The sequence below is a fragment of the Calliopsis andreniformis genome, unplaced genomic scaffold (assembly GCF_051401765.1).
Source record: "Calliopsis andreniformis isolate RMS-2024a unplaced genomic scaffold, iyCalAndr_principal scaffold0022, whole genome shotgun sequence".
Lineage (NCBI taxonomy): Eukaryota > Metazoa > Arthropoda > Insecta > Hymenoptera > Andrenidae > Calliopsis > Calliopsis andreniformis.
The window spans coordinates 9,844,280-9,861,254 of NW_027480432.1; the positions used below are offsets into that span (position 1 = coordinate 9,844,280).

The following is a 16,975-nucleotide window of genomic DNA, read 5'->3' on the forward strand; positions in this document are numbered from 1 at the left end:
CTCATTTTTTCGTGAATACATTAGAGAAATCATGCTTCTTACTCTTAACCCTTTAATGATGTCTGACGATTATACTCGTCATGAGAAGATCGTCACTTATGACTAACGACGAGTATACTCGTCGCATGAAAAAGTAAAATACCATTTGTGGGCCTTGCCATTTCGTTATAATTAATTAAAATACACAGTATGTTTATTCTACATTTGACGAATATACTCGTCACCGTCTGATTTTACTTGCACAAGCAGATACACGGTTTAAAAAAAAAATTCCACCGTTAAGGGGTTAAATGTTCAAGAACTGGGTCCTTGACAGTAATGGAACCCGAAGGAGGCAGCGAGGAAAAGGAAAGAGGAAAGAAACCAAAGGGCAATGGGTTCGTGGGTCCTGCTGCCACGCGGAACAGTTCTTCTCTGCCTCCCACCCGCCATCTTCGTTTCGGTGGCGATGAGATCACGGAACCGTATGAGTTTTTGTGTTACAACACGTATAGTTACAGCTTTATGTACGTACACTGTTTATCTGGGACTCACTTTTACTCGGGCACAAAACACGGGGCCTGAAAACGGGCACACTGATGGACACGTACGGATTCTGCTCGACCAGGGCCGCGGGGATAAGGATCCCTCTCTCTTTCTTGCGCTGCTTCTTTTAAACTGTTTAACTGACCAATTGGCGCTCGGCTAAATTGAGTTAAGCTGAACGAGTGCAATTTTTGCGAAGGAATACTATGAGAAAAGAGAGATTAAGACATTCTTTTAAATAATTGGGGAGCCTTATGGCTAGAGAATTATCCTCATTAAATTATATGGTATGAATGAAATTCAAAAAATCAAAATGAAACGAAAAACACAAATGAATAATGTTTGGACATTGTTTAAAATCATTGGCGAGTCCTATGGCTAGAGAAATAACCTCATTAAATTACATGGTATGCATGAAACTTCAAAAATCAAAAAGAAAAATGAATGAAAATTTGTAAAATATTAATTATTTCATGCAACTGCATAGATTTTCTGATTATTGGAGTATTTATACTCCAAACGTACCTAAATTAAAATATATTTATATTTATATTCAATATTCAATATTCATATCATATTCAAATTATATTTATATTCAATCTTATCAATTTTACTTCTTTAAAAGATCAGTTTTTTAAATAGGCATATTTGTTAGAATCTATTAATATTAATAACTTAATATTGAAAGAACTATTAAATAGTTTTAATAAAAAAATTGTTTAAAGATTGGAAATATTGACCGTTTCTGAGTTCCATAAATTCTACTGAATTATAGTAAAGACCTATCTAATAACATAAAGAGTCTTGCCGAAAATAAACGATATTTTATTGAGATAAATTATAGTAAAATAAATAAAAATTGTTATTTTAATATGTACCATTTTTTTAAAAAAAGTATAAGATTTAAATGATAACAGAAATATAGAATTTAAAAAAACTTAAGTTGATTCTTCTCCTATCATTGTCAAATAGAACTAGAAAATTTCTCAAAATGTAATCAATAATACAACAATTTTTAAAGTTAGTTTTAAAAAAGTAAAGAGAAGAAATTTTGTGTAAAACTAGCTCATCATGAATTTTAAAATTTGAAATGAAATTTTTAGAACATGAAATTCCTAAAATTCGATTCCTACACGTGTCTATCCAATAAGTTTCTATGTTTTTTTAGTTATAATTATTGTATACTGTTGCACAAAACTAATTGTAACTAATTACTTCAGTTGTAAAGTTGTAACTAATTTTAACGTGTTGCATATAAACTGATTAGTTAACATAGATTCTCAAGTCACTCTAAACCCTCGTTAACTGATTACAATAGAGTATGGTTGGCGAGCAGTTAACGAGGGAAAGCGAATTATTCCACATTTGATCTGGTTTCTCAATTTCTTTTGACATTACAATGATAAATACTCGTATTTATATAATAATAAATTAATAAAATTGATATTATCCATTCTATTACCTATCTAACAATGAACATTCTTTGATTTCTTGGAACACGACCAACAAACCCACAAAATTTAAAACTTTCCAAAGTATTCTACATACAACGTTTTTCCAGAGAAAATATAGCGTACAGCTTTCTTGTAATATATAAATTCTCCATTTTCGAGAACTGTTCTAGCCAAATAGATAGGTTTTTGACACCAATTTACAATCAAACCGCGGGAGACAGTAACGATGTCACGATTTCGCACGATCTCCTTTTTTTCTTTCGTTCGTTTTAGACTAGCCAAAGAAAAAGAGTGCGTGGCCAGTGGTGTGTGTCGAAGCATAACACGCTACAGCCCCCGATGGCATTACTACTTCGTTACGCTCGTGTATTTTTCCGAAACCTTATTCTTATATATGTGCAGAGTTTCGCGGCGAGGAAGGCTCGTCGACCGTAGAAAACTTAACGACGTCTTATCCGCGTAATTTTACTTTAATTATTTCTGTCATATCTTTTTTATTACCACAGTTTCATTCTATCTCGTTAATTTGTATAATGATAAATAAACATCGACAAGACCCATTCAAATATCGCTTTTATCAAACCTGCAGCTGTTAAAGCAAATGTCTCAATAAATGAACAAGCTAAAAATGTATGTCCCGCTACTTGAGTTATGATATCTCACTAGCTGAGACTACATTGGGTTTTAACATAAATAAGTCCAGTTTTAAACTGTCGTAAATAATAATGAAGATTATATTGTATAATTAATTGAATATAAGACTGTATTTTGATAATATATAAGAAAATATCGAGTATAACTGAACTTATTTATATTATAACCCAGTAAAGTAAATGTTCCAATAGATTGACTTAAATTCTGATGTATCAGAACTAATGTAAAACCTAATTAAAAATAAAAACTAGTATCATAAAATAGTATTCTCAGTTTGTGGGACCTCAAAATTAAAGTATTGGGACGTAGATACATCTTTAGCTTCTTTACTTATTGAGACATTTTTGACATCTTAAGTGTTTAAGTATTGGGACAATTGACTTATCATTACATTTTGTGGTACAATTTTTTCCTTTTAATTATAAAAATTAAACAAAATTGGCGTTAGTGTTTAGGTAGCGAAACATGGTTGGCTACTAGGATTCTAGGGTATTTATGTCTTCTAGACATCTCCTATGACTCCTAGATTCTGATTGCAAGTATTAGAAAGACTCTATAATAAAGCTATTCTTTTAGAAAGATATTTCTGTAGATGGCCTTTCTTTACTTCCTTTACTTTCCTATCTATTGTCTATCATATCATACTATTTTACTCTATTTATCATTATAAAGAAATACTATTGATGAACAAATTTGTTCTCATATACTTCTCTCAACACCAAGCGTAACTAATTTTGAGTTCTCATAGTAAACTACTTGTCTATTATCTGAAAAATATCATAACCACGTTACCAATTTTTTTTTTAAATCCATGAAGGTCAACAAAATCCATTGAAAATAAACAAAATGAACAAACTGAACAGAAATCTCATCTAAACGATATTCCCAAAATGTTTCAGTTAACATAGATTTAAAAACTATTCAATTAAAACAGATTCTCAAACTATAATAAACCTATGTTAACTATTCATAACGAAAGTCATTTAAAGAAAAGGCGAATTATTTCACACTTATCCTAGATTCTCTATTCCTTTTAATCTATTAAAACCCAAAGTTGCGTAAACAAAACATAACAGTAACATAAAGGAGCTGAAATCAATAATGTAAATTTCCAAAAAAAGAAAGTGGCAAATGAAATGCTGCATTTAAGGAACTTCAAGTCATAATGGATTATCAGTGAAATAATAAATATTAGAATATAATCTCTAACAATTTGTCGTCTACTTTAATACTATACTAAATTATTTAATAATATACTTACTATAACAGAATCTAATAAAATCATCCCGAAGCCATCCCTTCCTAATTTCCTCAGATCTCCTTAAAGTGGCCATCGAGCAATGTTCCAGTGAAACTCGTTCCGCCACTTAAGAAATAAAGGAAGAAGCGGACGCGGAAGCGTCGAAGAATTGCGGTGGACAGAGGGTTGAAAGGCGACCGATCTCCTTCGACTTCCTGGTTCACCTGAGCACCCCCCGTGGCTCTGGGTCCTCCTCAATCCAGCTCCTGGCCACAAAACTGGCGCAAATTGTTTGTCAATCTTTCGTGCAGTAAACAACATTGTCTGGGCGGCCAGGTAAACGGACTAGGGGACTACTGTGCACCCAAATTTCGCAACCGAATCCAATTTGAACGTGTCACCGTTCACGGAAGCTCGACCAAGTGCACGCTTTAAAACGCTTGCTGCGATTCCGCCGCTGGGACTCGGCGTGGACGCCTGAAGAGACAGGACTGTTGCCTCAGCGAGAAGGAAAAACGTGTACTAATGCTTTTTAACGGAGTTGGTAAAATTTACAGGAGAAATGCCTTGAATACTGTTTTAATTGGTAGATTTTACAGTAGAATTAAGTGAAATACGGAATTAATTTTTGGTATGGCAGGAGGAATTGTTTAGGAACCTTAAGTTTGAATTTTGTTTCAGGTTTTTAATTTTGAAATTCTCAGATTTGCAATGTGTCAGAGTATCGAACATTTAAAGCACAAATCGAAGATTTCTCAGATTTTAAAATTTGGAACTCTGAAATATTCGCAGCTCCAAAATTTAAACATTTTTCAGATTAAAATATCTACATATCTTCTATATCTCAAATTTTGTAATTTTGAATGTTCACACTTTCAAAGTTTCAATCATTCAAAGCGTTAAAAATTTCAAAATTTTAAACCTTTAAAATACAACTCTATAATTTCTCAAATTTTCAAATTTGGTACTTTGAAATATTCATACCTTTCAAGTTTTCAAATTTTTAAACCTTCGAATATTTAAAATATAAACATTCAATTTCTCAAACTTTGCAATTTTGAAGTTTCAAACATTTAATGATTCAAAGCATTAAAATTTTTTAAATATAAATCATCAGTTTCTCCAATTTACGAATTTAGAACTCTGAAATATTCACTACATTCAATTTTCCAAATATTTATAATGCAAATCTTCAATTTTCGAAGTTTTTAATTTGAAATTTTCAAAAATTCTCAGTTTCAAAGTTTTCATAGTCCCAACTATTTCAAATACAAGTCATAAATATTTCAAATGTTTTAATCTTAAATTTTTTAAACTCTGTATTTGAGTATGTAGATAATTAGATCGATGCTTCAAAGTATCATTATCTGAAACATTATACGGTTACAAAAACAAAATCTCGTCGACAAACTAGCGCTAAAAATAACTACGCCACTTACAACAATAATTAAACATTGTCGGTCACATAAATCTTCACGTAAGTAAGCAATTTATCGTTAAAAATTTGAAGAAAAAGATGGCGTACTGGTTTTACTTTTTATCGTAGCATCGTATGGTGTATTTAAAACGCATACCCGTTTCCACCGTCATAGATATCGCGGTGTAATCCAGGCCAGTGTGCCACCATGACTCGCGGGGTGCGAGATATCAACGGAAGGAGAAGAAGGACGCGCGAAACGTCTTCCGAGGCAGAGTGGATTCTTTGATCCCGCAACTTCCGGTTCGCGGCAACCATGTCAGCGCTCGTTACGGTCCTTAGACCGGCCTAACCGGCCCAACTCGGCGATTCGCCTAGAAAAGAGAAGCGAATCCTCTTCACTTTTACCGCGAAACACGCTGAAAAGCACGAGCTGACTGAACCGTTTTTCGCGTGCAGCTACGAGACCTTGAGACTGTGTGCTGCACACGTAAATACGAGCAGGGTTGCCACACGGATTCCCTCCTTGGACATAGTGGGGGAAATTGGGAGGTGGGTGTCCTGTTAGACCGTGTACAGGGTGACTCGCGCAACTGTAACAAATTATATCTCTTTTTTGATTGAAGCCAGAAGAAAATGTCAAAGGAGAAAAACGAATTGTTTCGAGGGAAACACAAGGTAGCAGAACTAGTTTTTTTCTGGGTGGACGCGTAAATGTTACATAAAGGTCGCGATCGTCTTTTTAACGGATCCCTAACTTTTTGCATATATCGAATCCTCTTGTTATGAGGATTTAGGTACTAGGGTAATATGACCGAAAAATGAATACTTCGTGAGATGTTTTGAAAAATTATTAAAGGACATGTTTAAATTCAAACGCTTTTCTATCACATTCTAAATATTTTATACGATACTTTTTAATTATTGTCATTCCTTAATTAAATTGTACAGCAGTGTAAGAAGTTCTTATGCGAAGTGCTGTTTAAACGAGCGTTAGAACATCTCCTTTGATAAAAACAATTTTTATTCGCTTTTTGGCCACGTTAGTAAGACCTTTTTACGTAGAATAACCAAAAGATTCTACATGCGTAAGAAAAGAGGTAGGATTTCCATTTAAGAAAACGACCGTGACCTTCTTTACGCGTCCACCTAGAGAAAAACTAATTATATCGCCTTATGCCTCCGTCGAAATCATTCATCTTTTTCCTCTGACATTTTCTTCGAGCTTCAACCTGAAAAAGATACAGCTTGTTACATAAAGCTTGTTACAGTTGCGCGAATCACCCTGTATGTATACTACTAGACGCGGCCTGTGCATAGTACGTACATAGAAAATCCACGAATCAAGTGAAACAATGATAACAGGGAAAATGTGACGTCACATGCAGGCAAAAGATGATTCAAAATGGTTGACATGGCATCAGCATACCGACTATTTTATTTTGTAATCAGTAATTGAAAATAAATAATTTTCCTCCTAGCATTTGTGTATTATTCGTACTCTTATTACTTGTTTCAGCTAAAGTAAGTTTTAAAAAAATAATTAGTCAGACACGTTTTACAGAATATTATCAATATCTTAATAACGAATTCAAATAAATTTTGCAAAAATATAATCTCAAAAATATGTTATAATGAGCACTGTTTAACATTGTAAAAGTAAAATAAGAATTAATGACTAAAATATACACTTATAAAAAATATTTATTATCTTGTATTCAATTTAAGATTCCTACAATAATCATACATTTTTCTTATTTGAAAATAATTGAACTGTGAACATTCTTCTACAATTTATAATTATCGTTGCTTTCGCCGACCGTTAAGGTAGTCACTAAATAAACACCAAAACTCAAGACTTCACTCAAAGTTTGAGCAGAAGTAATTTGAAGTACTAGAAATTTTTATGCAAAGTATGCAACCGATTTACCATATAGTTATCGAGAAATTGTTAACACAGTAACTTATGACGGAGTCGAAAGAAGACTATTTTTCGTTTACTTTTTTGGTCTGAAAAGAGAAAACTATATTCAAGAACATTATCAAAACTGTCACGAAATTATAGAGTAAATGTATTCATTTCTGTAAAACTGTTTTCACAGTTTTTTCGGAATTACTGATAAAAACTGAAGCTAAATACTAGTCAATCGAATATCCTGTTTTCGTATTGCAATCATTTATATCAACATTTATTTTTTCCCAAAAAATTACTAAGAGTATGATTTACACACTACCATACCACTTTTATATTTATTGTATTTAATAAACTCTTACTTTATTCTTACAGTTGCTTAAGAACCTTAATCCAGCTTTATTTAGATAAAAGAAATTCTATAGAAGAAAAAATTGATAATTAATTACACGGCTAAGTTTTACGAAAACTACAACTGAAATATTTAAAAACTTCTAATTTCCTATTCCATTTTCAAACACTTTTAAATGTTTTATTGCGTACAAATAAATGAAAATCATTTTAACCATGATTTAAAGACATTATAAGCATTCAACGAATGCGTTACAGTTGTATCTATTATTTTGAGACTTATTTTCAGAAACAGTTATATTAATCATAACATATTGGAATGAAATAATATAAAAATATTTCTATATAATAGGTGCGAATACCTGTCGTGCGTTGCGTCAATAGTTTGACTCAGACGTCCAATACCGTACTTATCATCATCCTAATTCTACACCTTGGTTCGTTGTTTTGCTTTCTCTTTCGGGAGTGGCATGCTCTAGTTCACCTGGCCACGAAACCGTCCATCCATCAGTGCGGTACGTCCTGTGCTTCTTGTTTCTCGGCTTCAATTTTACTCGAATCACGCGCAAAGTATATCGATTCAGGTTGGTGGAGAACCGAGTCGATCGTTCAATAAACGGAAATTCGCAGAGAACAAGAAATATACATATATATTTTGTACTGTTATTGTGGTGAATATATACATTTATATAAACTTTTAAAAATATACTTTGTATACAATATGCAACAATACATAGAACACCATACCGCTAATACACCTCCAAAAATAATATCTTCACTTAATATTTTATCGTTTGATTATAGAATTATTACAGTAGGTAAAAGATAATTTTTCCTATAACAGCTTATGTTATAAACACACGCTACATAAGAGTTGAAATATAAATAATATATAATGAAATAACCTCGTTATATGTTGTGCATTATTCGATATAAATATAGGCGAAATATGCTTATTATAAATACTATGGATGGTACCTTAGTGGTCTATTTTGTGCAACCAAGTCTGTAACATAAGTCTCAATAAAAAAGAGGGAATAGAATTCACTACTTTCACATCCAGGTACATTACATGGTCTTCAATTGAACGAACGTCTAGGCCTGCAGTTGTTCTACGTTCATTCTTAATATTATAGATTCGAGAGGTTGAACTTGCTCAGTCTTAAACCATAATGTTATGAGATTTCTCCCGTTGTAGAAGATAAAACGATTTATGAATAATATTTCTTAATCTCAGCTAACAAAGCCGCTTCTGTTAACTCGTTTATTTCTACAAATCTTTTATTTGCTCTACTGAAGTAGTAAATGTCGCCGGTGTAAATATCGAACCACAATGCATGGATGTGTAAATCATGCCTTTCTAGGCGTTTCTTTAAAAACCCATAGGAAGCTACATTTTGTAATTGTTGTAGCGTGTTTATCTGAAATTAAACAAATAACATTTTTGTATTTAAAGTAAATAAGAATTTGTATATACGTGTTCATGAATTTCTTCTAGTGCCATGTGAAAAATTTACTTGGAAAATTTTTTAATAGTTGTTTTCAGTAGAAAATATATTTGCTTTGTAGCCAAATTAGCGAAAATATATTCTCATTAATGTCGAAATTAGATTATTAGCTGTGACTATACTACATGAACCCATATAGCACAGAGACGCCTTAAAAACGTGTTAAAGACATCCAGTAAAGTCCTAAAAATGTTCAAAAGACGTCTAATGTGTGAAATCAGTATGTCTTTAGGACGTTTTAACAGACATTCATAAGACGTCTTAAAGACGTCCAAATTACTTCTATAAGACGTTCAGATAAAAAATAGACATCTCTAAGACGTCTAAAAACATAAGTCTCTAATACGTCCATATAGTATGTCTTTAAGACGTCTTATGGGCGTAAATTTCGCAAGTCTTTAAGACTTATGCTGTTGGATGTTTTTAAGACGTCCATATTATGTCGTAAGACGTTTAGGCATAAAATGGACATAAAATAGACGTTTTCAAGACGTCGTATACTAACTGGGAAAGAATAAAAATTAGATATATTACTATTAATTCCATTTTCTAGACAATGTGTATAGTGTACAGTCTTAATGCATATTACATATCAAAAACTTCTATAGATACTAACAGTACATTAGTAATCAGATAAATATTCCATATTAGTGGATTTTCAAATTTATAGGTTACATTCCTTTTAAAAACGGTATAAAAGGTGTAGGTTTGTACAAACCTACAGTTTTAAAAAAAATCATATTCTAATGCAAAAACTCATGTAACAATGTCATAATAAAAATGTCATATAACTCCCATTTGAGAGTCTTTTTTCAGACACAATAAAAAAAATATTCCATATTTATTATAAACCTTTTCAAGTCTTTTTCAAAGAAAAGGAAACGCTTTCGGATATATGTTTATAGGACGTTTTCATCTTTAATACTGACTCCAAACACAGCTAACATTGGTGCATCATTTACTACCAAATATTGGCACATGGTGCATTGGAGTACTACTTATGTATTTTTTATTTAGCTATCATGCACAATCTATATGTATATGGTTGTAAGACAAAATAATCTATGAATAAACACTCAAAAAATTAGAGTTAAGGCCTTAATTAAGATCTAGAACATAGAATTAATATTTTCAGAAAGAAGAAAGGACATCAAACAGTACTGAAGTTGAAAACTGTAAACACTAATACTTATTTCAGAAGCTTTAAACATATGTCTTAGATCATTTTACCTTACAACCACAGATATACGGTTGGGTCATTTTATTCTGTTCGCGCAGCTACGAACGCATCATTCACATCCCCAATCTCAGTGGTTGCATCCAAAATCAATGCAGAATATTTTCGCTAGCACACATCTGTAGCTGTGTGGACAGAATCAAATGAGCCAACTGTAGAATTCGTATTATACTTATACTGACTTGCGACAATTTATCCTCTATAGCAAACTTATTTTCAGGATCAATGTAGGCTACAAACTTCCGTAACGGCGTTTCCGCTTGAAAAAGTATCGGCTGGTGGAACCCAGTAACTTCTAGGTGTTGAAACTTTGCTAAGCTACTGCTAGCGTGAGCACACAGCCATGCTCTTAATGGCGATATCCTTCGATTCACCTGTAAAGGAAATAGTTCTATAACATACACTTTCATTGTGTGTAATTTCTGTGTCAAAAATACTGTCTATTAAATAGCCATGTAAATACAGTAGAACCTCGATAAAGGGAGCAGTCACGCTCAACTATCACCACCGACCAACAGCCATCCACTAAATTTCAAACGTAGAAACGCCAGGTTTAATATAGTAATTATATCTGAGAAATAATAATGTTACTTACAAATTATCTACTATGAGTTATTTCTTAGATATAATTACTGTATTGAACCTGCAACTTTAATGTCTGAAATTTGGTAGGTGGCTGACGATCGGTGGTGTACTTAAGCGTGACTGCTCCCTACCTAGCTTGAGGGGATATTCCCACTTGAAGGTATCGATTGTAGCGATTAAGTTGCTTCCTTAAAGGGGAGCAATAAATTGTTTATAACTCTGAAAATATTCATTTTTCGACAAATGTTTATTAAGATATCTCTGACCCCTTTAGCGAGTATTATTTATTTTAAAAGTTATGAGCCCTTTTTCCACTCTGTATAAAAAAATTCAAAACTATTAGTCTTTGATAATAGTAATAATAATAATCTTTGATTAATCATTTAAAAATCGTCTAAAATCAAAGCCTTTAAGTGGGAATACCCCTTTAATATATTAGACTCAAATCTAAAGCACCCCTCTGGTGGTTAATTTTATTATCTTCAGTAAACTACCATTAAATCATATATCGAGTCTCAGACGATACTTCGCCATACTCTTATCGCATTATAACGAAAGATTGTAATCCTGAATGAAAGAAACTACGAATAATTGAAATTCGGTTAATCGAAATTTTACTGCAATTATGCATCATCAAAGAAGTAAATATTGTATTGTAGTTTATAAGTATGGGTTTCTCGAAAGGTCGAAACTTCGTAATTCCACAAAATCTTAGAAACTCTTCGTGATTTGAAATTCTCAAAACTCAAGTAAGAAAAAGTATCCAAATTTAAAGAAATTATTAAAAAAATTCTCATCGTGTAACCATCAATGATATTCTCTGAAACACTTTTCAGTAGATACGTTGGGCACTATATTTGATATAGAAACAAGTAGATTAGATTCAGAAAGTGTTCTTGAATAAAAATCTGAATCAGACATTTTGGAATATTCCGTTTTTGTTTGTGTTTTGTTTAACTATGATCAGTAAAGATTTATACTTAAAAAATGTTGTCAAAACTTCAGTTTTTAAAATATAATATTTCTCTTATAAAACAAAAGTAGTACTTCAAGTTTCGAAAGCTTCTAAATTTTACAGAGTAAAAGATTATGCGCTAATTAAGAATTAGATTTCATTCAACCCCTAGTAGTTTGTAATTTGTTTAAGAAAAGTAATGTACTAATGAGTTAAAATCATTAAAGATCTTTACTTTAGACGCAAATTCCTCGTCCCGCAAAGCATACAACAAGTTCATAGCTTTGCAGTCGCTATGTCCACAAACAATAACGTGCCTTATGTCGTTCACCACACAGCCAAGTTCTAAAGCCGCTGGTTCACACATCGTCAACTCGTCCACGAAATGTTGAGAGTGAGGAACGACGTTACCTGCATTCCTGACTGCAAAATAAAACAAAATAGAATCTACTATGATATAAACTTTAGAAAAAAAGTTGCGATGATTGTTTAATTTGGCCATTCTCAAGTCGAACTCTCTTCATCTTATCAATATATCGATACATGAAATTTTGATACATATATCTAGAGTGTCTTGTATAAAATTGTATCAATTGTTTTGTTGTAAACTGATAAAAACTAAAAATTGAAAATATTATACATACGAACATGCGACAGTATTTTCGTGCATTATAATTTCCAAAATTTTGTCCTACAAATATAATGTCAAACGTAAAGTTATACATGTTTTTTACAATCTAATAATAATCTGGAAAATATGACACTTTGAATAACAGTATAGACATTAAATTGTTTAACAACCGTAATAGAAAATATTTTAACAAATAACAATATCGTATCGAAGTCATTTATAAGAGAATATGAATAAATATGAAATATATCACGAAAAATATTTCTACATTCTTTAAAATATGTTTAAACATTCTTTAAAATATGTACATTCTTTAAAACATTCATGTACAGTTTTTGTGATTTGCTGTAAACTTATATAAGAGTACAAAATGATTCTTCCTTTTTTTAATTCGTTTCAAAAGTATTTTCCCAAAAAATGTTAGTTCTAATTAATATTTACCTAAACAACATAGAAACTGGTGTTATTAACAGAAACGTGTCAACTTCAATCTTCACATATTAGTGATATTAATTTATAGAAAAACAGTTATGTATTATGTGAGACTAAACAAATTGTTCGTAAATTATTAAATTGTACAGATTTGAAATTCGCGAATTCATTTGAAATTCGTATGTCGGTTATGATGTGTTCTGCCTTACCTTGCATTCTTCTGTGTTAAAATTCTTATCAATAAAATAATTCAGTAAAAAAATATATCGCACAAATGTTCTTTTTAGATAATTTCTACTACATATCTATGTGCTACTTTATTTCAAAAACTATTAGAGATTTATTGAATTGAATTTATTGAAACAAAAAAGGAAACCATACGCTCTGACAAATGCCCATAGGTTTAAATTACATTAAATATTAATAGATAACTAAATTTGTATATTTTTATTATAAGCAGATACAGTATTACAAATTTATTATCGCTACCCCCTTGAGTTAGCCTCACAGTGCCATCTCTCGTCTCACAAAATACTATTAGATAAATGGATCCTGTTCTTCATTGATGTGTTATTAACTTGTAAATAACTAGTTTTGAGAAATCGAGCGTTTAACATTTTAATAATAGTTTGTAGATAATAGTTTGCAACTAAAATATAACATTATTACAATTATCACTAGATAGGATCTGAAAAGAATAGTATACATGAATATATTATTAATATTTGTTTATTTGAATACAAAGAATAATATTCAAAAATTATAGATTCTAAGTACCCTCAAAATTGCACATAGAACATAAATGCAAAATAACAATTGCTCGATACAACAATTTGTAAAAATAATTTTAGGCTTCAAAAATTTCAAAAATTTTTGTCCAGGAATTTATTAGAAAAAATATTATTAATTATACTCTTTTTACTAATACTGTACTTATAACTCAAAATTCGATTTTTGTGGGTTAATACACCAATGTAGAACAAGGTCCAAATACGTTCTAAAATGAAGTATAAAAACATCAACAAGTACAAGTATATGCACAAGAGTTTTAAAAAAGTTAGTTTGTAATAAACTTTAGTTAGGTGTCACTTATTTTCTAACGAGGCATTATAAGCTACTTGGTTTGAAAATCTAAAGTTATGTAGCCCATACCATTCATAACTATTCCACAACCAAAATCACCTATGTATTCACCAATAAATATAAATATAAATATAAATCACCATATAAATCACCAATGTAGATTCCGATACACTCTTAAATACATACAAAGAAACTATATCAATTAATTTAAAAAAAAGTTAGGTCACGGTACTTTACACAAGACACTCTCATATGTACGTAACAATAAACACATTATGTGTGTCGTAAAATGTTATTGTTCTTCTCACGCTCAAAGGATACCAATTTAAAAAAAAAAGTTATTGCTTAGAAGCATCCAAGATATGAATGATCAATGTGATAACAGTGAAACGTACTGCGACGTAAAAATGCCAAAAATGCCAGGCTTCACATTCGATTGAATAATGTCATAGTGGAGTCTCGTACCGACAAACATGTCCCCAACGTTCGTTTCCGTAAATCTAGTTGGGATCATCCGGGAGTCCATGCAGGTAAAGAACACTGCCTTTGGCTGTGGCAAGAGAAACAATAGAAGTCAATTATGACGATAACTGTGTTTATATTTCACGAATAATACAGGTTTGCTCGGTTAAATTTTACTGGAATTTGCTGAGTTTCAACTAGATTTGAAGAACTCATCCTCATCGCTATTGACGTATTTAATCATCAACACTATAAAGGTTTAACGAGGAAAGTAAATAGGTGTAGCGAAGATAAATGAGATAGAGCAATTCTACAACTTTAAAAAAGCACGTTTTTCGTGAGAAGCGAAAAGCTATTTATGAACATTAAAGAAACTTAATTATCGGACAAAATAATATTCTTTAAAAAATTAAATTTTAGGAAGCAAAACGAGGTCAAACGAATTAGCAAGGCTAATTTAAATAATAAAAGCAAGAATTGTTAAACAAGTATTTGAACTTAAAATAGAAAATTATGGTTGTTTAAAAAAATCGATTCTGTGATGAAAAAATCGGCTAACGAAAAATCAATACAAAAAATCGATCCACTGCTGTACAAAAATCGATTTAAGATCGACATTCCTACAAGCAAAGAATTGTTCGGCAACCCTACTGTGTCTGACTCAAGGCTTACTCTACTGATTTTTCTATGTCTATCTCAAGACTTATTTTATTCACTTTTCTGTGTCTAATTCATGATTTATTCTACTGACTTTTCTGTGTCTGACTCGGAGTTTATTCTACTGACTTTTCTGTGTCTGACTCAAGTTTAATTCTACTGACTTTTCTGTGTCTGACTCAGGTTTAATTCTACTGACATCTCTGTGTCTGATTCAGGGGTTATTCTACTGCCAGTAGAAATTTCACACGAACAAGACATTTTCACAACAATTAGTATCGCTGAAACTAAGCCTTAGACGCAATTTTGTTATTTTCGTCCTATTTTGACATGTGGACACCTATTGTTGAACATCCTATATGTATACATATTACAAAACGTGCGCCATTTCTCTCACGTGTCAGGTGTCCATCGCACTCACTCATTGTATTATGTCCATCCTCCTTATTCTAACTCCACCTACTCACTTTTCTCATTAACTTTTAAAGAGCCAATCCACAGGATAAAAGCGCTATTATAATCGTGAAAATTGTAATAACGAACTCGAATCGAGTAAAATGTAACCGAGTAGAAGTATATTAAATACAAGAATTTTTAAATCACATCAGACTAATTGCATATTTTTTAGATGTATGTAACTTTACTTGAAGTACCATTTTACTATACTTCAATGCTGGAAATAAGCGAACATAAAATGTAGCACACATGTATCATTAATATTAATGAAGAAAAAAGAACGATTTCGTAAAGATTAATAAAAATATTGATAAGACGACAAAAACTACAATTAATCAATCGCAAAAATCTACATACACTAAATAGAAGAATAGACGGAAGTAAAATCAATGTTTAAAGTTTCAGTCCTCTTTCGCCGTTTTTTAATACAATTATTTTTTTTATATATAATTTTTTCTTAATATAATTAGGTGAATTCCCTTGTAATTTAGTCTATGTACACTTTTGTTACTATACTTTAAGTATGGTAATATATTTTACATTTTGTTTCAATTTATTTGCATAGATTTCTGTAAAATGTCATAAAATGAACATAAATTTGAAAAACGTCTCATTCAAAATATACATATTTGACTATAATAAACATTTTGTTAATTAAACTCGATTAATCAATGAAATAAAACGTAACTATAAGCATGCGCTTTTATCAATTTCTGGACGCACGTGTACCAATATTTTGATTCCACTATCAGTCATTCTCTGGTTCAAGGACGTAGTAAGAGGGCACAATCAAAAGAAACTTATACTTTTACAAAAATGTCACACTCCAGTGTTTTCATTCATGCAAAAAAATATATGTTCACTCAATTCAGTTGCACTTTGCTATAGTATCTCGTACGTAATAGCTGTCACGAGCAAGTGTCCTTTTTTGAGTAAAAATAACAGCTGCACTTTGTTAAGGCTATCGTTGAAGAAGACAATGGTTTACAAGCTGCCGAGAAAAAATGATTTTATTTTCACATACCTCGGGATGATCTCGAACTTTTTGAAACTGTTTTACCATTCCTTCTCTATGACATTTTCTATATTGCATTATCCCTTTGATTATCCTATCCATAGTAACGTTTAAGGACACTGTAACTACACTTTATCAACCTGAGGTGATGAGTGACGACACACGAATCGGCCATTATCGAACGACTGGCGGCGAATTTGAAATCACTCGACCGAGAACAGCACTGAGTCGATTAAACTTTAGATTTTGTTTCTCATTTGAATATTCAATTGCAAATAAACATACTTTTACCTTGTTCTTTATTTATACATTTAAAAAATACAGTTTGCAATGCATATTTAAGCATAGCTTATTTTATTCCACGTTTGTTTCTCCATAGTATTAATAACAAATACAGCTGT

General features: G+C 31.4%; 1 protein-coding gene across 3 annotated transcripts; it reads right to left on the reverse strand.

The window, feature by feature from the left end:
• Positions 1–4,019: 4,019 nt before the first annotated feature.
• Positions 4,020–16,851, reverse strand: Cahbeta (carbonic anhydrase beta). Of its 3 annotated transcripts, XR_013003111.1 has the most exons (7): positions 16,584–16,851; positions 14,450–14,534; positions 12,074–12,261; positions 10,481–10,672; positions 7,916–8,974; positions 5,448–5,664; positions 4,020–4,151 (listed from the first exon to the last, which is right to left on the reverse strand). XR_013003111.1 is itself a non-coding variant. In XM_076390642.1 (5 exons), the coding sequence occupies exons 1-5, from the start codon at positions 16,674–16,676 to the stop codon at positions 8,765–8,767; spliced, it is 768 nt and encodes a 255-aa protein (XP_076246757.1). In that variant the 5' UTR covers positions 16,677–16,851; the 3' UTR covers positions 7,785–8,764. The 3 variants fall into 3 exon arrangements, 2 of the variants coding, with proteins under 2 accessions (XP_076246757.1, XP_076246758.1); XM_076390642.1 differs by lacking the exons at positions 4,020–4,151; positions 5,448–5,664 and having other exon boundaries at positions 7,785–8,974; XM_076390643.1 differs by lacking the exons at positions 4,020–4,151; positions 5,448–5,664; positions 7,916–8,974; positions 10,481–10,672 and having other exon boundaries at positions 12,117–12,261; positions 14,380–14,534.
• Between the last annotated feature and the right edge of the window lie 124 nt (positions 16,852–16,975).

What these genes read in the sequence shown, in the direction of transcription:
- Cahbeta (XM_076390642.1), bottom strand. Translation starts at nt 16,676, where the DNA reads ATGGATAGGATAATCAAAGGGATAATGCAATATAGAAAATGTCATAGA. An exon ending in CGTTGGGGACATGTTTGTCG is followed by an intron (nt 12,262 to 14,449) that starts GTACGAGACTCC and finishes TTTATTTTGCAG; the next exon opens with TCAGGAATGCAGGTAACGTC. An exon ending in TAGAGGATAAATTGTCGCAA is followed by an intron (nt 8,975 to 10,480) that starts GTCAGTATAAGT and finishes GTTTAATTTCAG; the next exon opens with ATAAACACGCTACAACAATT.